General features: G+C 43.2%; 1 protein-coding gene across 2 annotated transcripts; it reads left to right on the top strand.

Annotated features, from left to right (window-relative positions):
* The first annotated feature begins 501 nt into the window (after positions 1 to 501).
* Positions 502 to 25,621, top strand: m-cup (ankyrin repeat protein mann-cup). 2 transcript variants are annotated; one of them, XM_028320616.1, is made up of 12 exons: positions 502 to 852; positions 1,950 to 2,394; positions 2,765 to 2,917; positions 8,500 to 8,688; positions 9,711 to 9,877; positions 10,813 to 10,913; positions 11,292 to 11,426; positions 12,005 to 12,138; positions 13,513 to 13,647; positions 20,848 to 21,078; positions 22,485 to 22,644; positions 25,525 to 25,621. In XM_028320616.1, exons 1-11 carry the CDS (start codon positions 686 to 688, stop codon positions 22,605 to 22,607), a joined length of 1,980 nt encoding a protein of 659 aa, XP_028176417.1. In that variant the 5' UTR covers positions 502 to 685; the 3' UTR covers positions 22,608 to 22,644; positions 25,525 to 25,621. The 2 variants fall into 2 exon arrangements, with proteins under 2 accessions (XP_028176417.1, XP_028176416.1); XM_028320615.1 differs by lacking the exon at positions 25,525 to 25,621 and having other exon boundaries at positions 22,485 to 22,698.
* Positions 25,622 to 26,614: the final 993 nt, after the last annotated feature.

Below are 26,614 nucleotides of genomic sequence, written 5' to 3'. Positions count from 1 at the left end.
TTGTCACTTTCTAAGTTTTGAATTTTATGGAATTGGGAAAGAAGTACCGAGTTTGAAGCGTTCATGAGCAGACATTGCAGTTGAATATTCAAGTTCTGAATTTGATTATTGATGAATAATAAAATAAATCCTACTAGCTCGATTGATGGTTTCATTTAATTTATTTAAACCAGGTTACCTTTAGTAATATTTTTCGTTAATTTATGAAAATATCAAATTAGCCCGTAATCCTGAATCCTGATACATAAATTTAGCCTATTAATTTAACACATGTACGACTGTACTCAGTGTTGCACTATCAAATGCAATTGAAGCGCCTCTATGCCAGGGTTTTTATGTTCCTGGTCAGGCTATAATCAAAGACTTCATTTATTTTAAAGTTTATCGTAATTTTCACGTTTTTTCCCAATCGAAGTAAAGAAGGAAATCGATACATAATAGATTATGCAGCACATTGCACTGCAACACTATTTGACATGACACTTCATGTGACAGTGACAGTTGGCCATTATCAGTCGTCCGTCAGTTTGCGGTTTGTGTTTCGTGAGGCTGTCTGTTTTCAAGTTTGCAAATTCCTCTTACCTACATTTCTTTCCTTTCTTTCATCAAGGAGTTTCAGGAATCCTCAGAATTCAGGAATTTTGATTGTACTTTTGGTCGTAAATAGTTTCTGTGGTAGTGTAAGATGTGGGAAGAAGGCAGCAGCAACAGTGCGGGCAGCGAGAAAGGAGGTGCGAAGTATGTGGACATCACAAAACACCACGACGCTGTCTTCAACGAGCTGATGCGGGAGTGCAAGCACAGCGCGCCCGGGGCCCGGCTGTCGGCGCGCCTGCGAACTTCGCTAGAGAGGTATTTGTCTTACACGTGATGATTATTATCGATCTGAGTTTAAAAATACCACTACTACTTTGTGTCTACTCTAGGAAACAAAGACTATTATTGATGATAACCATTATCGAGATGAGATAAAATTAACATTAGTTTAAAAGTTTCAATTATCAGCAACAAGTTTAGTGCTAAATCTTATTGTTAATCAGAATATTTAGATGACAATGAAAGTGAAAGTGTTTGCCTTGATGTTATAAGTGAAAAAAGATGTACTTGTGCGACTGTCGCTCTTCCTGCATCACATGCCATTTATGTAATTAAATACTTGTGGTACAAGTTGCAAGTGCATAAAGGCTCAGTGCCTAGTAACAAGTTATTGATTTCCTTAATGCCTATTTTTATTGTATGAATAGTTTTTGTTGTGTTGTGTACCACAAATGGTTTTTGGTTATTGTAGCAATGGTATTAAAATTGTTTAGGACTATTTAATAACTTGATAAAGTGGGAACGGTCAAGAGTTGAGTTAAGCATAATTTATACGCTAATAATAATAGTAACTAACTGGACCAGTAAATAATAGGATCCAGTTCAATTACAAGTATTGTTATCCAAATCAAAATCAAATAGTTTAATGCACGTCCGAAATATAGTTTGCCCTACCATCGTTAGAAGTGTTCCCACCAGCAGCTTTCAGCATACATTTTTTGCAAACACTTGTATGGCTAAAAACCATATCTGATCCTGAAAAACTGGATTGCCGTGGGAAAGGCAATCATGTCAATAGAAAGACAAAGGCCCTTAATGAACTTTTTGTCACATGTAATGGTTAGCTAAGCGATTTATATTACCTGGTTTATTATTACCTGGTGCCATAGCTAAGGTTGAAGTCTGTGCCTGGCGCCATAGCTCCTATTGAAGCTAATTAGTATTTGTTAAGAGCAAAGATAATTGTACCCTTCATTGCATGCTATTTTGTGTCCGAGTTATGCACTATTACTCCCCGTGTTATGTAACAATCAGTTTTCAACCATGGGCTTGGAGGGGAAAGTCAGATAGTTTGACCCGCCTGGGTATGCCTATGGTTGCGACATCGGTGAGCAGCAAGCTTTGTCCGGCAGGATGTGCCCGGAGGAGCGGCGCGCGGTGGTGTGCCGCACGGCGGAGGGCTGCGCGCCGCTGTTCGTGGCCAGCAAGCGCGGCAACGTGGAGCTGGTGGAGTACCTGGTGCACGTGTGCGCGGCCGAGCTGGAGCAGCGCGGCGTGTACGAGGTGCCCGACGACCGCTCCGTGCACACGGTCACGCCGCTGTGGTGCGCCGCCGTGGAGGGCCGGCTGGACGCGCTGGGCGTGCTGGCGGACGCGGGCGCGCGCGTGGACGCGCCCAGCGACAGCGGCTCCACGCCCGTGCGCTCGGCCTGCTTCATGACGCACCTGGACGTGGTGCGCTTCCTGGTGCAGCGCGGCGCCGACATCCACCGCCCCAACCACAACGGCGGCACCTGCCTCATCAACTCCGTGCAGTCCGTGCGCCTCTGCACCTTCCTGCTCGAGCACGGCGCGCAGGTCAGGCCATCTCTTGAGTCTCTGTCTGTTTAACACCATTTTTGAAAGCGTATATTTTGTTATCATCATTGTTCTGAGTGCCACTAGGTAAAGTGCTGGAAATATACTTATCATTTTCAATATTTCGTGGAGGAAATTAATTTTTGAACCTTATTGATGTGTCACATTTAAACGCACTTTTTAATCCTGGGCTGCACCATTTTACTTCAGCTATAATAAACATCAAATTTTAATGTCTGTCGAACTCTATAGAAAACCACTGGTCCATAACCAGTAATAGTTAAAGGTAAGGTCAATAAGTCAGCCTTAGCGTTAACAATGTTAATGTAACATTAGTATTAGCAATGTAACGCGAGCGGTCGTCTCGCAGGTGGACGCGCTGGACATGCAGCACAAGACGGCGCTGCACTACGCCATCCAGGAGCACCGCGTGGAGACGGCGCGCCTGCTGCTGGAGCACGGCGCCGACCCGCACCTCGCCTCGCGCGCCGGCGACGACGCGCTGCGCACCGCCTGCCTCAAGGTACCGTCAGCGACTCGATGGATGATTTATTTATTTATTTATTCAGAAACTCAACAGCTGTTTTACAATATTCATGTTAGTTTGATGAGCATTAAATCTAAGCCAATGAGGGCTATCGTTTTCAACCGACTTCAAAAAAGGAGGAGGTTCTCAATTCGACCCGTATGTTTTTTTTTTCTATGTTTGTTACGCGATAACTACGCCAATTATGAACCGATCTGAACAAATCTTTTTTCGGCGTATAGGTAATACCTCAAGGGTGGTCCCATTTAAATTTAATAATAGAATAAAGAGGTGGCAAAAGCAATGGCAAACAAACCACAATCAATAGTATTCGGTTGTCGCTGAACACTTGGAAACTGAATACATGACTCCGATAGATACGGAAACAAGGCTTTTACATATATTTTTTGCGATTTTCCTAGAACACCAACAAGACTATCGTACACACGCAGTATTCCATTAATGTAATAAATACAACTCCAGTGCCCCACTAATCCCACGTCACCGTCATAAATTACTTGAAGGTGCGTCTCATTTTTAGGTACAGGTTCAATCAGTTCAGGGTGTTGAAATAATTCTAGCTCACGCGGTCTAAATGATGTGCACCGAAGTAACTTTTCATGAAATGCGCGAACCACATCATCTTCGATATAGTTATTATAATTCAGAATGTAGGAAAACGTATTATCTAAAGTATCCATTGTTAGATGATATACAATAAGCTTTAGAAATTTTAAAAACCTGCTACGAAACACTAAAATTTGCACCAAAAACAAAGGAATTTATATTATTGGGGGATTTATTAGTACGTGACCGGTTTAATAGCACCTATTAAACCAGTATACCTACTTACTTATTTTTTATAATAGGTACAATTCAATATTAAAAAGTCTCAACGCCAAATTCGACTTGCGAAAGAAGTAAATGGGAACGATGAAATTCTCTTAGCGCGCACAAGTGACAACGACGTCTGCCCTCACGTGTCTGCCCGTTCGGGTCGACGCGGTTAGCTATCTTATCCCCGCTCCCGCGCGAGACCACGCCCCGCAACTCACGCGCTGCAGCGCAGCGAGCGACCGATCTTCTTGAATCGATGTAATAATAATCTATAGGATTAACGCGTTTTAAAAATATTGGTTCGATGGATATGTTTAACCTATTATTACTCAACAATCACATTTGTAATATTAAACTTTATCAAATGCACAATGTATTTAAGGTACATTACTGGATAAGGATTAATGGCGTATTGCTTGAATAAGCTAATATTTCTCGTAAAAAGTACCTACATTATAAAGATTTTATATCATCGCGGATTTTAAAAGGTGTACAATACTGTAGTATATTTTTTGATCTATCTTATAAGGTTCAGCCATCGTTTTCAGTGTAAGCACAATAACTTAACCAAAATTACAGTTAAATCAACCTATCTCAAAAACTATAAGAGATACTTTGATCAAACCAAAAATCGTTGAAAGAGTTAATTAGCATGCATCACCTCTATTTTTTTTAGAATTTTATACCCCGTAGTTATAAAAATAGAGGGGGGGGGACATACTTTTTACGACTTTGAGAGCTGATATCTCAAAAACCGTTCACTTTAAGAAAAATGTTTTTTAGAAAACTTTATATCATTTTAAAAGACCTTTCCATTGATACCCCACACGGGTATGTACATCGAAAAAAAAATTTTCATCCCTCAGTTACATGTATGGGGGGCCCCACCCCCAATTCTTTTTTTTACTATTTAGTGTCATAATTTTGTAGCGGTTCATACAACACATATTCCCATCAAATTTCATCACTGTAGTACTTATAGTTTCCGAGTAAATCGGCTGTGACAGACGGACAGACGGACAGACGGACAGACGGACAGACGGACATGACGAAACTATAAGGGTTCCGTTTTTGCCATTTTGGCTACGGAACCCTAAAAAACAACCCCCAAGGGTGGAAAATTGGGGATGAACTTTTTTAAACGCAATATCTCCGCCTATTATAAATCAATTTGAACGATAATTTTTTTGTTTAATAGGTATTATCAAAAGGGTGATTTCATGCGAATTTGAAGAAAATATTTCACCCCCAAGGGTGGAAAATTGGGGATGAACTTTTTTATACGCAATATTTTTAATTTTTAGTTTTTTTTGTGTTCACGCATTTGAAGTCGGTTTTATTTTTTAAAAAAGTTAATTATCGTGTCGACAACAAACCTACACAGTGTCAGCCCAAAACTCCGCCACAAGAGTGGCGTTGTCAGTAGCACTCATCAAATCCTCCTGAGTGCAGTTGCTTGGGCACTCAGGGCATGACATCAGGTGCTTCATCGACTGGGAAACATGAGCGGCTATTCTACTTCAATAAACTCCTAGTTCATACCATAACATATTGCCTCAAGGTGACGTCAGCGGCTCAATGGATGATTTATTTATTTATTTATTCAGAAACTCAACAGCTGTTTTACAATATTCATGTTAGTTTGATGAGCATTAAATCTAAGCCAATTAAAGAGTTTCCTAGCTGCTTAAATAAGTTCGTACATTATTACATTTATCAGGTAATGAGTAATGAGTACCAAGCGCTGCATGCTCAACCATGCCTAAAAATAATAATCATGATTGAACATGCTACTTCAACAAACTCCTAGTTCATAGCACGTGGAGCTGATGGCCGTTGGGCCAGAAAAGTTTTCGAGTGGCGACCACGGGCCGGAAGACGAAGCGTGGACAGGCCTCTTACTAGGTGGACCGATGATCAGGAGGAGCCTGAACGCGGGCAGCGCAGGACCGGTCGTTTTAGAATCTCTTTGGAAGAGGCCTTTGTCCAGCAATGATGCTTTTTGCCATGCCGATCTATTGTGATCGCCACTGTTTTCCAATTTGCCTGAGTCCTGCATCAATTAGTGTACTATCTTTTGGGGAGCAATATGTTTTACATTAGGCTTAGGATGTAAACTACGCTTGTGCAGCGAAGGTCCATAGTCCGTGAGGATATGTAGTAGCATTTCATCCGCCTCATGACACATCCTGCACGTTCTTGTTTCGGACAGTCCCATAGTGGACAAGTTCTTGTTTAAGCTGCAATGACTAGTGATGACTCGAACTAGGATGCGCACAATATGTGGGATGTAAGGCAGGGTACTTACCTGCCATGTAGCATGTAACGTAGCATGTAACGTGTCTAACCTTCAAGTGAGTACGGCTCGTCCACGGTCATCGCGTATCTAGCTGCGAGCTCCTGGAACCTACTGCGAGCCGCCTTTGTGATCGCAGTGATACCGCCAGTCTGCGGGTCGCTGCGATCTCCCTGCGAATTAGCTGCGGGCTCTTGCCTATGTTTATGTACTCACTTGATACAGTATCTGATACATTACATGCTACACGGCTAGATGAGTACCCTTCTTAATGGTCTAGTGTCCACCCCACCCCAGAAAGAAAATCTTAGAAATAGAAATGGGATAATCGTCCTAGGGTTTCTGATTTCTCGACTTATTTTTTTTCTCGAGTTTCGAGAATTCTCGAGGCCAAGGTCTCGAGTTTTCTCGGGTCTCGAGTCCTTTAATGAAAACTGCTGAAATCGGTTGAAATTTAATAAAAACACGGGGTTTTTTAATCTAATATACCTACTTTTGTGCACAACAATCAATATTAGAATTAAGTACCACTTATTTTGGTAAGGAAACAAAAAAAAAACTTTTTTTCATATTTAATATTTACTAATATAATCATAACAAAAGTCATTAAGTCGCGTGTACTTTAAGAATAAATAACAATCCCATCAAAAACAATACTTGTCAAAAAAACCAAGTCTCGCAACTCAGTTGTTCTACGGTAAAAAGTTGTGAGATCCATGTAATACCAAGTCCAGGCCAGGAAATCTTTAACGTTTTACATGAATATATTGACTTGGCCATCGCATGAAAACACGTGTAAATTAAATTATTTAGTGCGATGGCCAAGTCAATATATTTATGTAAAACGTTAAAGATTTCCTGGCCTGGACTTGGTATTACATGGATCTCACAACTTTTTACCGTAGAACAACTGAGTTGCGAGACTTGGTTTTTTTGACAAGTATTGTTTTTGATGGGATCTCATTTCTTTTTGTATTTTGTAGACAGCAGTTATGTATCTAGAAAACTGGACCGAAATTGAAAAATTTTACTCGACTTGGCGGTTGCACTACCGTGCCCCCAAATATTTTAGTTTTTCCTTGATTCATACACCAAACACTACTTATATTCCAAATTTGAAGCTTCTAGGTCTGCTAGAAGTGCCTTAGAGTTTTGATGATCGGTGAGTCAGTGAGTGAGTCAGTGAGTCAGTGAGTCAGTCAGTGAGTGACAAAATTAAGTAACTTTGACCCGTTATAATTCTTAAACTACTGGTTCAAATTGAATGAAATTTTAAATATACCGTGTCTTTACAATGCCTGCATAGCTAATGAAAATTCAGCCTTCTAGTTTTATCCACAACGAAGTTACAGGCGGTCGAAAATGGCCTGAATTGCTTCGAGAAAAGGATGGTACGGCCGTGCCGCTTTTTTGCTCGACTTGGTGGGGGCACTGCCGTGCCCCCAGATAAAAATCTGGAGCTACAAATGAATCACTTGTTTTCTAAAGAACACAAGTCCAAATAGCAAAATTACGATAAATAGTTTTTTTATGAACAAAAAAAAACTTTTTAATAAATTTTTAAATTTGTCACAGATAACGACTTGAATAAACTTTACGAGGAGGCACGAGTACCTAACCTAACGTCTGTTAGGTAAGGTAATTGTCTAGTTAACAAATTTTTCAGTCTTTAAATCAGTCAGAGTTAAACAAACAAATATCATACTCGTTGGTGAACATTATTACTTACTTTCGATTGAGATCATTACTTGCAAATCAAATCAGTTAAAAAAGGAAAGACTAGGCCAGTCTAAAAGCAACGTTGACCTATTAAATAATTAAAAACTTACTTTTGTCTAAGAAAATAGGCTTTCAAGAATATTAAAGCTTCAAAATCGAAACTCGAGAATTCTCGAGCTCCGGTAATTTTTTTCTCGTCTCGAATGAAGCCAAATTTCTCGAGTTTTCTCGAGTTCGAGAAAGCTCGAGCAGAAACCCTAAATCGTCCAGAAGGTAGAAGTGTTAAAGCAATGTGGACTGTATTACCCAGGACGCAAAGAAGTGTTGAAACAAATTGAAGTGTATTACCAGAGTAAATACAAATGAGTAGGTCATCTTCATAGAAACGCTCGAGCGCGGTTTGTATGGGAGCGCGCGCCAGTACGTATGCGGCGCGCACGCACATACTGACAAAATTTAGCGTGGATTACCAGTGAGGTGCGCTGAATTTTGTCAGTGTGTGCGTGCGCGCCGCATACGTGTTGGGTTGGCGCGCTCCCATACAAACCGCGCTCGGTGCGTTTCTATGAAGATGACCTACTCATGTGTATTTACTCTGGTATTACCAGGGCGCAGCGCAGATAGTGGCGCTGCTTGGTCTAGTGTCCATCCCAGAAATCTTCGAAATAGAAAAGGGCTAATCGTCCAGAAGGAAGAAGTGTTGAAGCAATTTGAAGTGTATTACCAGGGCGCAGCACAGATAGTGGCGCTGCTGGCGGCGCGCGTGCGGTACCCGGCGGCGCGGCTGGCGGACGCGTACGAGCTGCTGGGCGCCACGCAGCTGGACGAGTTCAACGACGTGGCCGCCGCGCTGGCCGCCTGGCGCCGCGCCACCGCCATCCGCCACGCCGGGCCCGTCTATGTGGAGAAGACGCCGGTGAGTAGTGTGTGTGTGTGTGTGTAAATGCTAGTGTTCAAGCTTTTTCGCACTATACTCGACGCAGACTCGTGGAAACAGATACGCACACTACACGAGTCTGCGCCGAGTAATTTTGTAGAGTAACTCGCTTTTAATAACTAAACTACACTACTGATTAAAAACACTCTATGCTAGAAGCTCTATAAATGTGGTGTTGGAGAAGAGCATACCCTGGATACAGTTCCGAACCAACACGTAACGCTAAATCATCAAAGAACCTTGTATTAAATAGCGTCTTTCTTCCATTGTCCAAAGTCGTATTCTCGCTTTCTTTGATCATATCACACGTGGAGATAACATTGATGTTAAATAACTTGTCGTGTAGGGGAAGTTTAAAGGCACTCTTGTGCCATGCGCTATTTGCCTGTCAAAATAGAACAAAATGGATTGGCTTGTCTAAAAAATTTAGTAACCTACTAGACTAAATTTTCGGTATTCGGACACGTTTACACCCTGACTGACTTTTGTGAATACGGATTTAGAACTTTTTCAATGGGACGACTTCTGAACCTCAGCGAGATTTTGACTGTCAAAATATGTGAATTAGGCCACGGAGCAACTAAATTACTCGCCATTCGACTATAGTCTGGTCTGCGAGCACGTACAATTTTGTCCAATGACCCCAAGATACCCATCCTTATCGCTCGCGCGTATTTCAATTGCTGTCGCGACTGTGCGACGCGCGCCCGCAGTGAGTGTGCGAGCCATTCATGGACCAGGCTTTACTAAATTACTCGTCATTTGGCGAGCACGTAGAATTTTGTCTAATGATCTCAAGCTACCAATCCTTATCGCTTGCGCGTAATTATGTTGCTGTCGCGCTCGCACACTCACTGCGGGCGCCGGTCGCACAGTCGCGACAGAAATATAATTACGCGTGAGCGATAAGGATGGGTTAGCTTGGGGTCATTGGACAAAATTGTACGTGCTCGCAGAGCAGGCTTTAGTGCAAACAAGGCTTAACACTGCACATCTCGCAGGTGCGGCCTTTACACCCGGCGCTGGGCGGCGCGGCGGAGTGGCGCACGCCGGGCGAGCTGGAGGCGGCGGCCACCGACATGGACGCGCTGCGCACGCAGGCGCTGCTCGTGTGCGCGCGCGTGCTCGGGCCCGCGCACAAGGACACCGTGCTGCGCCTCATGTACAGGTAGCGAGCGCACAGGGACGGCGGCCACCGACATGGACGCGCTGCGCACGCAGGCGCTGCTCGTGTGCGCGCGCGTGCTCGGGCCCGCGCACAAGGACACCGTGCTGCGCCTCATGTACAGGTAGCGAGCGCACAGGGACGGCGGCCACCGACATGGACGCGCTGCGCACGCAGGCGCTGCTCGTGTGCGCGCGCGTGCTCGGGCCCGCGCACAAGGACACCGTGCTGCGCCTCATGTACAGGTAGCGAGCGCACAGGGACACCGTGCTCCGCCTCATGTACAGGTGGGCGGGAATACTTCGGGACACACAAAGTAGCCAAAAAGGATGCAACACGTCTTTGTTGCAATTGGAATAAGGTTGTGTTGACGAATTATTTGACGCTGACTGTACACGAGCGAACTGCAGGTTTGCGGATGAGGAAACCTAACAAGAATCAAATTCTGTTTAATTGTTAACATTAAAAAAAGCAATGTTCAAAATCTAAATGTTTATTAGTATTTCGGGACTATTCCCACCTCTCGTTCCCACCACTGCAACTCCTGTGTAGTAACCAGGATAAAAACCCAACCAATGAGGGTCAAGTTTGTCCCGGGGGAAAGTTAAACTGTTATTGGACCCGCAACGAAATTAATCAAAAGTATCTTTATTAGTATGTAGGCCCTTTCTAAAAGATGTCAAGCAAAGATGGCGAGACATCGTAAGGTGAGCAATATCCGCCCACATAAATCCACACTCCTGACAACGACTCCAGTTAAAAGTGCAATGACTGAGAGGAAGACCCTTTCCAGGGCACTTAAGCACGTCCCAAACATAACTTGCCCTACTACCACTTCGGGACAACATGTGGGCTGGTGCTGAGAAGTGGCGGCAGAAACTGATTTTCTTTCTTTTGTTTTTGTTCAATACTAAAGCTACTTATCATAACGATTTCAGAGGAGCGTCATATGGTGACGCATTCCGCTATCAGCGTTGCATCGAGCTGTGGACGTGGGCGCTGGAAATCCGCATACAGAAAGACTCTTTGCTTTACACAGGTCAGTATTATTTTTCTTTTAGATAAATTATCTTCATTAACTTTCAACAAGTCTTTAGAAATCTTGAAAGAGGTAAATGTAGTGTCAACTCTTTATAACTTCACTCTATTTTACTAAAAGGTCGACAAAATAAAAGTCAAAGTTTTTTTTTACCTTATTTTCTATCCGCACTACCTTGTTTCTCCATTTAACGTCCACTCACTGATGTTACGAGTGTACATGGGCGACGACAATTGCTTACCATCAGGTAATTCGTCAGCTAGTCTGCCACCTATCACATAAAAAAAAACTTAGCGTCCAAAAAGGCTCAGTCCCTTAAGCGTCTTTAGAGACATTACTTGTTTTGTTTATTATACACGAGTGTTGTGACGGCCGCAGACACGTGCCACACGGCGTGCGCGCTGACGCGGCTGATGCTGGACGCGCGCGCCGGCCGCCTGGAGCGCGGCCGCGACCTGCCGCGACACCAGGACGTCGTCTCCGTCTTCCGCCTGCTCGCCGCCGACTTGCCCGGTCAGTCCCACTCAAATTAAATATCTGATCAAAAAGGAATTTCATTTCTTGTATTATTGAAGCAGCAAATCGAACGCACAGCGTTGAATAGAGCTCTGTGATTTGTTCGTATGTCACCCTGTGCGTCCACGCGCACTGGGAGACCTCAGTAATGTTTGTGAATACGGGCGTAAGTGCCATTTGCCCTATTGTCATTGTTTGTCCGAAGGCATTTTATGATATCATCCAAATATACGATACAAACAAAATAATTTATTATGTACTCTATTTTCCTGTAGCTCTACTGAGGCACAATTTGAAAGCCTAATCACATGTTTATAATCTAATTTGATACTAAAACATAGGACTTGAGATTATTAAACATAAATCTAAATTTACCACAGGTATCTGGCAATAACCCTGAACGAAGTTCATGGAATGAGGGTTTTCGCGATTTAAAAATCCGCCAGATGGCAATACGTAGACGCGAGGTTCAAATGCTGCATGATTGGTTATTTTTGACATGACATTGACAGATATGACAAAATCCACCAATCACGCAGCAAAACCCTCATTGTTATGATATTTTTTTGTTTCAGCCTGCCGCCGCGCGCTGGAGGTGCGGCCGGTGTTCAAGAAGCAGGCGGAGACGTTCGACCGCGCGCTGCGCTGCGTCACGCACCTCGTGTACCTGCTGCTCGACACGGCCGACACGCCTGAGGAACGCGAGGAGGTGAGCACACAGCGTCGGACCCCTGTGTTTGACTTACAGTAGGCGCACACCGTTGATTTTTACTTGGCCGATAGTTGTGCCCGATTTTCAACCGACTTCAAAAAAAGGAGGAGGTTCTCAATTCGACCCGTATGTTTTTTTTTTCTATGTTTGTTACGCGATAACTCCGCCAATTATGAACCGATTTGAACAAATCTTTTTTCGGCGTATAGGTAATACCTCAAGGGTGGTCCCATTTAAATTTAATAATAGAAAAAACAACCCCCAAGGGTGGAAAATTGGGGATGAACTTTTTTATACGCAATATCTCCGCCGATTATTAATCAATTTGAACGATTATTTTTTTGTTGAATAGGTATTATCAAAAGGGTGGTTTCATGCGAATTTGAAGAAAATATTTCACCCCCAAGGGTGGAAAATTGGGGATGAACTTTTTTATACGCAATATTTTTAATTTTTAGTTTTTTTTTGTGTTCACGCATTTGAAGTCGGTTTTATTTTTAAAAAAAGTTAATTATTAGTTGGCCGATAGTTGTGCCCGATTTTAAATTGTATGAAGAATCGGCCAAATCGAATCGGCGTAGTGTGCGCACTCCCATACATGCCTATACTGATCAACTGCCCGACTGAACTATCGGCCGACGAAAAATCAACGGTGTGCGCCTACTCTTACAACGGGTCTATTCTATATCTCGTTCTCACCGCTGCAACTCCTGTGTAGCTAGGATTGTACAGCTTTACCGTCAATAACTTGTTTCCACTGCTACGATTCCCGCGTAGCCAAGATCTACAATTTGACCGTCAATAGAAACTCAACCAGTTAAAATGTCATTTATCCCATAACAGAATTAATCAGCAGAACAAAGGGTAGTTCGAAGTTAAGCTTCGATTTCCCTCCAGTAGAAAGTGGGTGACAAAGGTTTTAGTAATCTTTTAAAAAAAGATACACCACGGACAATAAGCATCAGTTATGGGGACATATCCTGTGAGCTATTAGCTACCTTTTCCATGCGAAAAATGTTCCTTGTCGCGACAAGATCGGTGAAATCTTGTTCTATGTGATAAGTCCTGTTGTAACTCGTGCCTGTGAGCTATTAGCTACCTTTTTCCATGCGAAAAATGTTCCTTGTCGCGAGACGACCGGTGAAATCTTGTCTTGTGTTTGACTTGTGATCGAGCCCTGAGCCCCGATTACGGTAATTTTTAACGTCTCCAATCCAGACACGCTTCTCGATTCTGCGATACGATTGGTCGTTCAACAGCGTACGTCAACTGTTTTGACCGATCGTATCGCAGAATCGATGAAGCGCGTCTGGATTGGAAACGTTAAAAGTTACGGTAATCGGGCTATGTTGTAACCGCGTATATTCGCAGGTGGTGCGGCTGGTGCGCGCGCTGGTGGCGGCGGACGTGCGCAGCGCGCACACGGGCGACACGCTGCTGCACCTCAGCGTGTCGTGCCTCAACGTCATCCGCTCCACCTACTTCGCCGACGAGGTGCACGTGCCGGTCAGTACTGCCTTCACATTCTGTGCTTGTTCGGATTTCTTTTAAATATCTAGTACGGTAGTTTTACTGGATTAATATTCACATGCATGGATCCAGAAACCGGTTTTTTGACTGATTTATGTTACTACTAACCTAGATTTTAATTATTATACAGGGTGTTACTTTGCATTCTTGCCATATTTACAGNGTAATACCTCAAGGGTGGTCCCATTTAAATTTAATAATAGAAAAAACAACCCCCAAGGGTGGAAAATTGGGGATGAACTTTTTTATACGCAATATCTCCGCCGATTATTAATCAATTTGAACGATTATTTTTTTGTTGAATAGGTATTATCAAAAGGGTGGTTTCATGCGAATTTGAAGAAAATATTTCACCCCCAAGGGTGGAAAATTGGGGATGAACTTTTTTATACGCAATATTTTTAATTTTTAGTTTTTTTTGTGTTCACGCATTTGAAGTCAGTTTTATTTAAAAAAAAAGTTAATTATTAGTTGGCCGATATTTGTGCCCGATTTTAAATTGTATGAAGAATCGGCCAAATCGAATCGGCGTAGTGTGCGCGCTCCCATACATGCCCATACTGATCAACTGCCCGGCTGAACTATCGGCCGACGAAAAATCAACGGTGTGCGCCTACTCTTACACGGGTCTATTCCTATATCTCGTTCTCACCGCTGCAACTCCTGTGTAGCCAGGATTGTACAGTTTTACCGTAAATAACTTGTTTCCACTGCTGCAATTCCTGTGTAGCCAGGATTGTAACCAATATCTACAGTTTGCCGTCAATAAAAACCCAACCAGTGAAGGTCTAGTTTGTCCCAGGGAAAAGTTAAAATGTCATTGATCCCGTAACTAAATTAATCAGCAGAACAAAAGAGAGTTCGTTGTTAAGTAATCGTATTCATTTGACAGTTCAAAATGTACGATAAAATTTGTTTAACAAAGCTTTTGACAGAATAGAGCGTACGTTTTGAACTGTCAAATCAATACGATTGCTTTACACAATAAGGGCTATCGTTTTTATACTTAACAGTTGGCACCCCTGGCGATTGACAGGACCTTACTCTACAGTGGTGCCATCTTGATGAGTGCAAATGCGATAGTCCTCCTACCACTTTAGCGCTCACCAGTCGGCGCCACTGTCTTCGCTACTAGCAAGTGACAGGACCTTACTCTACAGTGATGCCAACTGGTGAGCGCTAAAACGATAGCCCTTATTGCACCTCAGTTATGGGGACGGAAGATAGGTTCCTGTGAGCAATTAACTACCTTTTCCATGCGAAAAATGTTCCTTGTCGCGACAAGATCGGTGAAATCTTGTCCTATGTGATAAGTCCTGTTGTAACTCGTGCCTGTGAGCTATTAGCTACCTTTTTTCATGTGAAAAATGTTCCTTGTCGCGAGACGACCGGTGAAATCTTGTCTTGTGTTTGACTTGTGATCGAGCCCTGAGCCCCGATTACGGTAATTTTTAACGTCTCCAATCCAGACGCTTCTCGATTCTGCGATACGATTGGTCGTTCAACAGCGTACGTCAACTGTTTTGACCAATCGTATCGCAGAATCGATGAAGCGCGTCTGGATTGGAAACGTTAAAAGTTACCGTAATCGGGGCTCTGTTGTAACTCTTGTATATTCGCAGGTGGTGCGGCTGGTGCGCGCGCTGGTGGCGGCGGACGTGCGCAGCGCGCACACGGGCGACACGCTGCTGCACCTCAGCGTGTCGTGCCTCAACGTCATCCGCTCCACCTACTTCGCCGACGAGGTGCACGTGCCGGTCAGTTCCTTCACATTCTGTTTACCTTTTAACTTCATCATCATCACTTGTGCTTGTTCGGATTTCTTTAAAATATCTATAGTCTGGTCGCTGAGCACGTAGAATTTTGTCCAATGACCCCAAGCTATCTATCCTTATCGCTCACGCGTAATTATATTGCTGCGCGACTGTGCGACGAGCGCCCGCAGTGAGTGTGCGAGCGCGAAAGCAATATAACTACGCGCGTAGTTTTACTATAGCAAGGTACTGGAGTGTAGGTCACATATAGGCCAGTAGAATTAAACACAAAAATGAATTAAATCGGAAATAATTCCTACTAAAGATTTTAGTGCTTTAATGGCTTCATTAGTTGCCCATAAAGACTCTCCTAGGTTTTCGACTTCGACGGAGTTGTGCTTAAGTGGTGGGGGCCCCCGAAAGGGGCGCTTTTTCGGTTTTCCGGTTATACCGCGTAAAGGACTTACCCTATCNAACACAATTTATGAGTAGAAATAGAGTTAGGACGCGCCACCGCTATTAGATTTTGGGTCTTTGAAATTTTTTTTAGTACATAAAATAACTACCTATTGTCCTGAATACTTTGCTATCGTGTAAAACGCTGTATAAACTATATACAGAAAAAAAATCATCGCTCTAGTTACATTTCTCCCATCGATTCTCAGCTCCGCCGCGTAAAAAACGTGTTTGGGATATTCACCCTGGTCCGCGGACCACTGGTGGTCCCTGGAGGCATTCCAAGTGGTCCACGAAGTGCACTTGCACACCTTGGTTAAAACCACTTTTAACTGAGTTTTGCAGGCAAACTGGTTTTGACCGATCATGAGGTGGTCCCTGACAAGACAGACATTTAGTAAAATGGTCCCTCATGACTTAAAGGTTAAGAACCACTGCTCTAGTAGAATGTTACTTAGAAGTCTTTAGGGCTGCATTGTCTAGTAGTATTTTAGTCTGGCCTAATTATTACTGTCCCTTTCTCTCCTAGTTCCGCATATCGCCCCGTATGCTTCTCCTCGACTGCTCCAAGCTGCAACTCGGCCGAGGTCGGCGGGACGATTCCGTGGCGGCGTTCCGGCGGCGGCTCGAAGTGTTCCGGGAACACAGCCTGCCCATGCTGCGGGCGCTGGACCAGATGCACCGCCTCGTTATAGTGAGTAGACAGTCTGTAAGTGTGCTTCTTTCTTTTTATTAGTTCTTTTAGTTCAAATTGCTAGGAATAGGTAACTTCTGGGCAAGCTCGCTTCAACATAGATCGAATCTGTAGTCCGCACCCCCTGGGTGAGATTGTTATCAAGAGCAAGCCTTCAATATGGAAAAAAAATAGTTTTTGGACCTTAAGACAAGGTCAGTAAAGTTTAAAATAATGTATATTACCGTACACTGGTTGAGGATTACCACGATATGTAGGTACGCGAGAATAAAAGTGCAGCTGCCAAAGTGTAACCTATTTAAGAAATCTCAGGAGTACCTATATTTTATAGAGATAGGTTTACTTAAGAGGGTAGACTTACATTCGACTTCGATTCAAGATCTTGAATACTTTGCCTCACTGTCTAGTTAGAGGAATATAAGATACTCTATAATTACTACTCTACTGTCTTTACTTTACAAAAACACAATAATAATTCCTCAAAATGACAAAATGTTATCTCGTTATTAAATTGAGATATTTATTTTATCTTTTAAATTGTTTTTTTTTTCTAAACATGATTTTATTTTTTAAATTTCTTTGCTCTTTGTCCTTATTTATAAAAACACGCATGGCATGTTTCCTGTTAAGTTTATGATGTTAGATAGCATAAATTATGTATCTAATTGGGCACACACATAAAAATCTAGCTAAAGGAAATTATACAAATCACGCAAACAACACTAAATGATCAATCATATCACAAACACTGCATTACTACTACTTATCTCAGTAGTCAGATATTAACCATCGACTTCCCTTTCATTTTAACTTCGAACTCCTCCTACGTTTTTCATATTAAATACGTTGCGGGTCCAATGACAGTATAACTGTCCCCCGGGACAAACTTGACCTTCACTGGTTGGGTTTTTATTGGCGGTCAAGCTGTAGATCCTGACTACACAGGAGTTGCAGCGGTGGGAACGAGAAGTGGGAAAAGCCCGTTCCCTTTCATTTTCAATGAATCCATTCAAGGTGGACGGTGACTCCGACGCGGCTGAAGTGCAGACGGAGTTCTCCCGTATCATGCTGGAAGAGCTGGAGAAGGCTGAGGCGATCGCCGCGATGCCGCCCACGCCTCAGCCGCCCAGCTCGCAGCCGCCCACGCCGCCTAGAGCTGGTAAGATGATAATAGATAGTCTGGTCTGTGAGCACGTAGAATTTTGTCCAATGACCCCAAGCTACTCATCCTTATCGCTCGCACGTAATTATGTTGCTCTCGCGCTCGCACACTCACTGCGGGCGCCCGTCGCACAGTTGCGACAGCAATATAATTACGCGAGCGATAAGGATGGGTAGCTTGGGGTCAATGGACCAAATTCTACGTGCTCACAGACCGGGCTTTAGATAATGTTACATGCCGTTAATGCAACAGATGATGACCTCGGAAGGCTGCTGTTTAATGAAGAAAAACTTGTACGAGATTAACACACAAACTTTAAACAGTACTTCGAACAAAAAATTTAAAACATCGGAACTTGTACTAACTTACAGCTTCCTGAAATGCTTTCTTCTTTTTGTACCAATTGCATTATGATTTCAGCCTAAAGTACGTACCTACGTACATACGTAGGTACTGTGCCTGCTGAAGCCTAAGTTTTAATTCTTCATATTTTACTCTTTAATTGTATCTAAAAACCATGTAATTCTTCAATACTTCTTCTAAAATGTTAACTTTTGTTATATTTAAATATCGTATTTATTACAAATCTTGCTCTATGGTGTTTATTTACTTCTCAATTGAAACTTGTATCTTTACAACTTCAAATGACAACTTACTAACCTTATCTTCTAGATGTATCAGCGATACAGCAGTTCGCACACGCCGTGTCCCGCATGGGTGGCGGGCTCGCCAACGGGTTCGCCAACGGGACGGTCCGCAACGGGACAGTCCGGAACGGGACACTGCCCAACGGGTCCTTACCCAACGGGTCCTTACCCAACGGGACCATGGCCAATGGGATCGCAGGAGTAGTCAATAATAAGGTATAAAATGTCATCATCATTTCAGCCAGTCCACTGCTGGACATTAAGCTTTCCACAAACCACGATCTATCTTCTAGAGATCGTCGGTCCACTACAGAAGGTGGGCATCTAAGCAAGCTGCCTAATATTGACAAATCTTTTAGGATTTAAGCCTATCTTCAAAATTATAGTATGAATCTTAGGGGTCATCCATAAAGTACGTCACGCGTAAAGAGGGGGGGAGGGGGTTGACAAAGTGTGACATGGTGTGACAAGGGGTGGGAGGGGTCCTAAGTTTTGTGACATCACATTTCAATTGTTTCAAATTTTTGATATAATGTTGATTTCATAAAAAAAAGTGCTTAAATTAAATGGAAATAAAACTAATTTCGGAACTGCTGTTAATTTAATAATTTTTCGATGTGGAATTGCAAAACATGTGACGTCACACTAGGGAGGGGGGGGTCTCAGAAATGTGACCACTGGTCTTCCTGACGGTTGAAGGGAATTTAATCCTGCATTAAATAAGACCAAATTCATATGTTTTGAACAAACCGTTCTCGTGCAAATGTTCGGCAAAGTAGAAAATATGTGTATAATTAATTACCCTCTCCATGTCCAATGGCTCGTTACCCACAGGCTTCCAAGTCTTGAAAAGGAGCGCCTCAACCAGTGTAACCCTATCAAGGCTTCCGAGCTGGATGCGCCTATCCTTGTTCGTCCCAGCCGTTCCTTAACTGCGGTTGCTGCACCTCTTCCTGGCACTCACCTGAACGACTCTGTGTTACCTACTGTGGCTGCCCCTCTTCCTTGTATCCTCCTGCACGACTACGTTGCCTAGCCGTATGCCTGGTCTAAGGTTCGACGCCAAAAATCAACAACAATAAGTTCATATTAAAACGCTGAAGAGTTTTTTGTTTGTTTGTTTGAACGCGCTAATCTCAAGAATTACCAATTTGATTGAAATAATTATTTTTGTGTTGAATAGCTCATAAATTGAAGAAGGCTACAGGATATATACAATCACTCTACGACTAATAGAGGCGAAGCAGTAAAGAAAAATGTTGCAAGCACGGAAAATAGTCTTTAAACTATTTTCACGCATACGAAGTTGATTTTGTGGCGTCGAACCTTAGACCAGGCATACGGCTAGGCAACGTAGTCGTGCAGGAGGATACAAGGAAGAGGAGCAGCCACATTAGGTAACACAGAGTCGTTCAGGAGAGTGCCAGGAAGAGGTGCAGCAACCGCAGTTAAGGAACGGCTGGAACGAACAAGGATAAGCGAATCCAACTCGTGAGCCTAGACAGGGATACGCTGGTTAAGGCGACCCTTTACAGGGCTTGGGAGCCTACGGGTGACGAGCTATTGGACGTGGAGAGGGTCATTAATTATACACATATTTTCTACTTTGCCGAACATTTGCACGAGAACGGTTTGTCCAAAACATATGAATTTGGTCTTATTTAATGCAGGATTAAATGCCCTTCAACCGTCAGGAAGACCACTTTTCGATAGGTTAAGTCCTTTACGCGATATAATCGGAAAACCGTAAAAGCGCCCCTTTCGGGGGCCCCCACCACTTAAGCACAACTCCGTCGAAGTCGAAAACCTAGGAGACTCTTAATGGGCAACCAATGAAGACATTAAAGCAATAAAATCTTTTGTAGGAATTATTTCCGATTTAAAAGCTAATTCTACTGGACTAATACTGGAAAACGCAGCGTGAGGATGTCACCCACAAGGTGGACAGAAATCAGGTGACCTCATAAAGGTAGCAGGAAGACGTTGAATGTAGGCCATTACCAACCAGTCAATCTGGAAATCATTGGGAGAGGCTGTTTAGCAGTGGACGACCTGTGGTCGAAATGATGATATTGACTGTAATTTCGACGATTATCTCACTGCACCGCGCTCCGCCGCGGTCTGCGTGGCTATAAAGAATCCCGCGCGCAGACGCGTTGTCAGTGTGTTGTGCCGCGCGTGTTTTCTATACAAACTGATATACTTATACTTGCATACAATGATTAAATCTGTCGTCCCACGTACCGCGGCGGAGCGTGGTGCAGTGTGATAATCGCCTTAGACAGTGGTTAAAATAACTTAAACTAAATTTTAACTTAAAAATCTAACTGCCTAAGGTGGGAATCGAACCCATGCTTAGGCACTTCGATTTTTTCAAGTTGTTTTAATAATTTCAAGTCGTTAAATTTATTTTACTCTTCTGGAAGAGTTCTTACATCTAAGACGTTTTGTTTGTCCTTGTAGCCGATCTTCCCCTCCGTAGCCGTGGTCCGGCTGCTCCTGCAATGCGGCGCGGGCGTGGGCACGCGCAACGAGGCGCGCTCGACGGCGCTGCACGTGGCGGCCATCCCGTACAACTTCTCCAGCGAGCTGGTGGGCGCGCTGCTGGCCGGCGGCGCGCACATCGACCAGCCCAACAAGTTCGGCGACCTGCCCGCCGAGCTCGTCGCGCTCAACCGCGGGAACAAAGTCAAGGTGCGTATACCACAGTAAAGGCAGAGTGAATACAAATTCAGCGCACCTCATCGCTAATCCACAAACACTCAGGGAACAATGAGGGCTATCGTTTTTATACTTAACAGTTGGCACCCCTGGCGATTGACAGGACCTTACTCTACAGTGGCGCCATCTTGATGAGTGCAAATTCGATAGTCCTCCTACCACTTTAGCGCCCACCAGTTGATGCTACTGTCTTCGCTACTAGCAAGTGACAGGACCTTACTCTACAGTGGCGCTAACTGGTGAGCGCTAAAACGATAGCCCTCATTGATATATTAAATTTTTCTATGCGTGTTTTTACTTCACATGTTAAGAAGATTGACCACGTTTAAGTGGGATTATCTTGTTTCTGATGAACGAAATTACCTAGTTAAATTACTACGAAACTTTTTATAATATGTCTTCGCTATTGACAAATTAACATTGGAAACTTTTTTGGCTTATGAATAAACTAAACTTTTCCTGTACCTATATGTAATATAAAAGCTGTATGTTTCTTTCATTAAATAAATAAATAAATAATCCACGCCAAATTTTGTCAGTGTGTGCGTGCGCGCCGCATACGTATTAGCGCGCTCACATACAAGCCGCGCTCGGGCGTTTCTATGAAGATGACCTACTCATTTGTATTTACTCTGATAAAGGTTTTAACCACCACGACGTCTTGTCACGTTAACATGGGACAAAACCATGGTGGATATTAGTGCCGATCACGTTGCCTATTGTGGTGTATAAGACAAGTTTCATCTACCACGTTGAGGTTTTATTTTGCTATGGTGAATAAACAGAGCAATATAAATAACGAAATATGGATGAAGCACGAGATATTTTGTGATTATTTTTCTCGGGTCAACCAAGAAGAATTCGAAATGGTTCTTTCATGGTTATGTTACCCTGGTACTTTTATTTACCGTAGTAAACTAAAAATGTGAAACTTTGTCCCATACATTACATTAGGCAACGTGATTTGAACTAACAATAAGCTAATAAAATTTTTTTAGTCCGTCAATTTTGATATAAAAAATATTGGACACGTATTTATTGAATTGTCAGTCAAACAAATAATTACAAAGTTATAGTGCGTTGAAGTTCCGCACGACGTCACAAAGTGCTGCACTTTTACGCACTCACTGACGTCACGGGCCTTTTCTTTAGAACTTTGGTACGCTTTATCTCTTTACATTTTCATTAGTTTTAAAAAGTGAAAAATACGTGTCGAGTAGTTTTTGATAAGCTAACTGACGGACTAATTCTTGCTTTTTTACCCAGGAAACATCCCTATTTCGTACCAACTGCCACATTAACGTAGCAAGGCAACGTCGTAGTTGGGAGTTTTTCTCTCAGTTCACTTCCAGCGCGCTAACTGTCGTCCATGTCCTCAGGTATTGCAGCACATGACACTAGCCTGCGTGGCGGCGCGCGCGCTGCTGGCGAGCGGCCGGCCCGTACCACGCTCAGCGCTGCCGCGCACGCTGCACGACTTCCTCGACCTGCACCGGCCTTAGGCCACGCCCACGGACCACGACGCGTCCGCCACCTCTAGCTAGGGTTGCCAGGCGTCCGGATAAAGCCGGACATAGTTAGGCTTTTCAACCGACTTCAAAAAAGGAGGAGGTTCTCAATTCGACCCGTATGTTTTTTTTTTTTTCTATGTTTGTTACGCGATAACTCCGCCAATTATGGACCGATTTGAACAAATCTTTTTTCGGTAATACCTCAAGGGTGGTCCCATTTACATTTAATAATAGAAAAAACAACCCCCAAGGATGGAAAATTGGGGATGAACTTTTTTATACGCAATATCTCCGCCGATTATAAATCAATTTGAAGTATTATTTTTTTGTTGAATAGGTATTATCAAAAGGGTGGTTTCATGCGAATTTGAAGAAAATATTTCACCCCCAAGGGTGGAAAATTGGGGATGAACTTTTTTATACGCAATATTTTTAATTTTTAGTTTTAATTGTGTTCACGCATTTGAAGTCGGTTTTATTTTTTTTTAAAGTTGTTGATTGCGTATCCGGCCAAAATAACCGATGTCCGGCTTTTTATTTGGCTGCCGCGCCAGGCGAAAGTCCCTGTGTCGAGCCACAGAACACTGTGGCTCGAGGACGTTAGGCATGTCCGGCTTTTAGGCTAAAATGTCCGGCCAAATGAAGCACATAGTCCGGCTTTTGTGTTTTTGGACCTGGCAACCCTACCTCTAGCGATCTGCGTGCTCGCCATACCATGAGTTTACGTTAAGCCTAAAGTCTGTTCGCCGAGAGTTGATAAAAAAAATTATCAGAGGTTCTAAACTCATTATAAATTGCGGCCCGCTAAATATTTTTGTCGATATAATGAAAAAGTTGGTAGGTTATTAGATTTCGCACTACTAAATCATCGTTCTCTTTGCCTCAAATCTACCAAAAAAGTAGAAATCTACTAAAAGTGGTCACGCTGTGGCCGCCGCCGCCCGCCGGCCCACGGTGATCAATAATGAGATATTAGGTGGATAATATTCAAATTTGACATTGTGAGGGTAGTTAAAACAAATCATCGCGATGTGATTGGGGGTACCTCCCTCATATTCTTGTTGAATATGAACGTTTAAAGGTAAGTCATTACTGAGATACCAGCTTGTAAATGCAGTGCTCTCGCTAATTTGTACTGATTTGTTCTATTTACTTCCTGTTTTCGCGCACAGTTATCCGTTTGGTTTGACTTATACAGTGCATTATTGCGTATTATGAAATATGGTGTACATTAATGAAGGTATATACTTCATTTTCTATAACACTTAGTAACTGTTAATTGTTATAGTAATTTGGAAAAAATATTCAAAACTTAGCTTAAAATTTTAGGTATTTTATTTTATTTTAAAGCCTGTATCTTACAAGGAACATATTAGAACATGAAAATTTTGGTACTGGTAGATAGCTGGAAGTCTGTATTATGGTATTCAATAAAAATTTTTACCCCAAACTACCCCTGCCTGAACAAACTTTTCATTTTTGCAGGAAACGAAAGTACAGTTAGAAATTCAGATTTATTTAAAAACCTCAAAAAACTTCCTCCAATTAAACCTGCAACTAAGCAATCTAAAGATATATTATTAAATTATGTCTATGAGGTCNAAACAAAGTTAGGTCGATGGCCGCGCGAAAAAAAAAAGACGCCACCTTCCATACAAAATCTGGCATTGCCATTTCTTTTACTCTTCTGGAAGAGTTCTTACATCTAAGACGTTTTGTTTCCCCGCAGCCGATCTTCCCCTCCGTAGCAGTGGTCCGGCTGCTCCTGCAGTGCGGCGCGGGCGTGGGCACGCGCAACGAGGCGCGCTCGACGGCGCTGCACGTGGCGGCCATCCCGTACAACTTCTCCAGCGAGCTGGTGGGCGCGCTGCTGGCCGGCGGCGCGCACATCGACCAGCCCAACAAGTTCGGCGACCTGCCCGCCGAGCTCGTCGCGCTCAACCGCGGGAACAAAGTCAAGGTGCGACACACTACACACGCCTTGTTAATACGTTCCCACAGCGTACTGAATTGTTCCTACTAGTTGAGTGGCGAGTAACGAGTAATTTAGTAAATAAACGTGTCTGAATAAAATAAAAAAATCGAGTAGGTAACTAATACCCGTTTTCACCATCAATCCCCAATTTTTAAGTGACCCTTATTTAATCAAAATTCCTGTTATGTGTTACCACCGAGGTCACTTAAAAGTTAGGCATTGATGGTGAAAACGGGCTTAAATCTTTTAGTCGAGCCAATCCATTTTGTTCTATTTTGATAGGCGTGTAGCATCTCTGCTCACCAACTAAGCGAGTCCTTACCGGGCATTTTAGTAGTTCATATGAAAAAACACTCATCACTTGTAAACTGTACTCGACTAAAAGCGAGTAAATGCGCAAGTCCGTCGTCGACTTCACACAGCACAAATCACGTGTCGCCGTGACACACTACTTCTACCTTTACTCTACCTACAGTCTACCAAATTACTCGACTAGTACTATTGAAGCTTAACTGTCATCCTTGTCCTCAGGTATTGCAGCACATGACACTAGCCTGCGTGGCGGCGCGCGCGCTGCTGGCGAGCGGCCGGCCCGTACCACGCTCAGCGCTGCCGCGCACGCTGCACGACTTCCTCGACCTGCACCGGCCCTAGGCCACGCCCACGGACCACGACGCGTCCGCCACCTCTAGCTAGGGTTGCCAGGCGTCCGGATAAAGCCGGACATAGTTAGGCATTTTGATTGCGTGTCCGGCCAAAATAACCGATGTCCGGCTTTTTATTTGGCTGCCGCGCCAGGCGAAAGTCCCTGTGTCGAGCCACAGAACACTGTGGCTCGAGAACGTTAGGCATGTCCGGCTTTTAGGCTAAAATGTCCGGCCAAATGAAGCACATAGTCCGGCTTTTGTGTTTTTGGACCTGGCAACCCTACCTCTAGCGATCTGCGTGCTCATCATACCATGAGTTTACGTTAAGCCTAAAGTCTGTTCGCCGAGAGTTGATAAAAAAAATTCAATATCAGAGGTTCTAAACTCATTACAGGGTGATTTTTGTATCAGTATCCAAATTTTCAGGATCGACTCAGAATCAGTAACTTAATTGATTTACGTAAAGAAAACAAAACTTTTTTCTCCATATTTAATTATTTTCATCCGCTGCGCGCGGTTTCCAAATTGACTCACGTGGAAAATTTGCTTCGTTCATGGAAAAATACGTACACACAGTTAACTGCAAAGCTTAATAGACATAATGGTGAGCGAAAATAAGCAATAACCTTTAAAACTTAAGATATGGGCACCCGCGGATTAGACTTTCAATATTTTATTTTGCGAAAAATACCACAATTAAAAATAATTACGATAAAGTTGTATTGTCAAATTGTTCTAACGAGCTTATTAAAAAAAATTTGATACTGATAACAAAGTCACCCTGTATAAATTGCGGCCCGCTAAATATTTTTGTCGATATAATGAAAAAGTTGATAGATTATTTGGCCAGGCCTTTTTTTGGCCTGGATTCTCGGCTCGGTTACAATTTAATGTTGGACTATCGTTTATAAGAATGTTCTAAAAATACCAATTATCTACCAAAATCTACTAAACGCTTTCGCACTACTAAATCATCGTTCTCTTTGCCTCAAATCTACCAAAAAAGTAGAAATCTACTAAAAGTGGTCACGCTGTGGCCGCCACCGCCCGCCGGCCGGGGCGCTTGACGACAGCTGCGTGGCTCGTACCATGGTACTCAGTGCGCGTTGTGATAAACGACGCCCGCCATACAGAATGCGATAATTAAGCGACAGTCGCTATTGCAAGACATTTCATAATATTTATCAACTCTCGGCGAACAGACTTTAGGCGCAGACCACCCACTTCCTGTCGACCGATAGTTGGGTTGGTCGTTAATCAGTATGGACATGTATGAAAGTGCGCACATTACACCGATTTAGTATCGGCCGATTCTTCATACAAATTAGACTCGGGCCCAACTATCGACCAACTAAAAGTCGGTCTGCGCCTAGGCT

The sequence above is a fragment of the Ostrinia furnacalis genome, unplaced genomic scaffold, assembly GCF_004193835.3.
Source record: "Ostrinia furnacalis isolate ACB-3 unplaced genomic scaffold, ASM419383v2 OfSCF7415, whole genome shotgun sequence".
Taxonomy (NCBI): domain Eukaryota; kingdom Metazoa; phylum Arthropoda; class Insecta; order Lepidoptera; family Crambidae; genus Ostrinia; species Ostrinia furnacalis.
The sequence above is the reverse complement of the archived record's forward strand: the minus strand, read 5'-3'. Positions and strand labels throughout refer to the sequence as shown.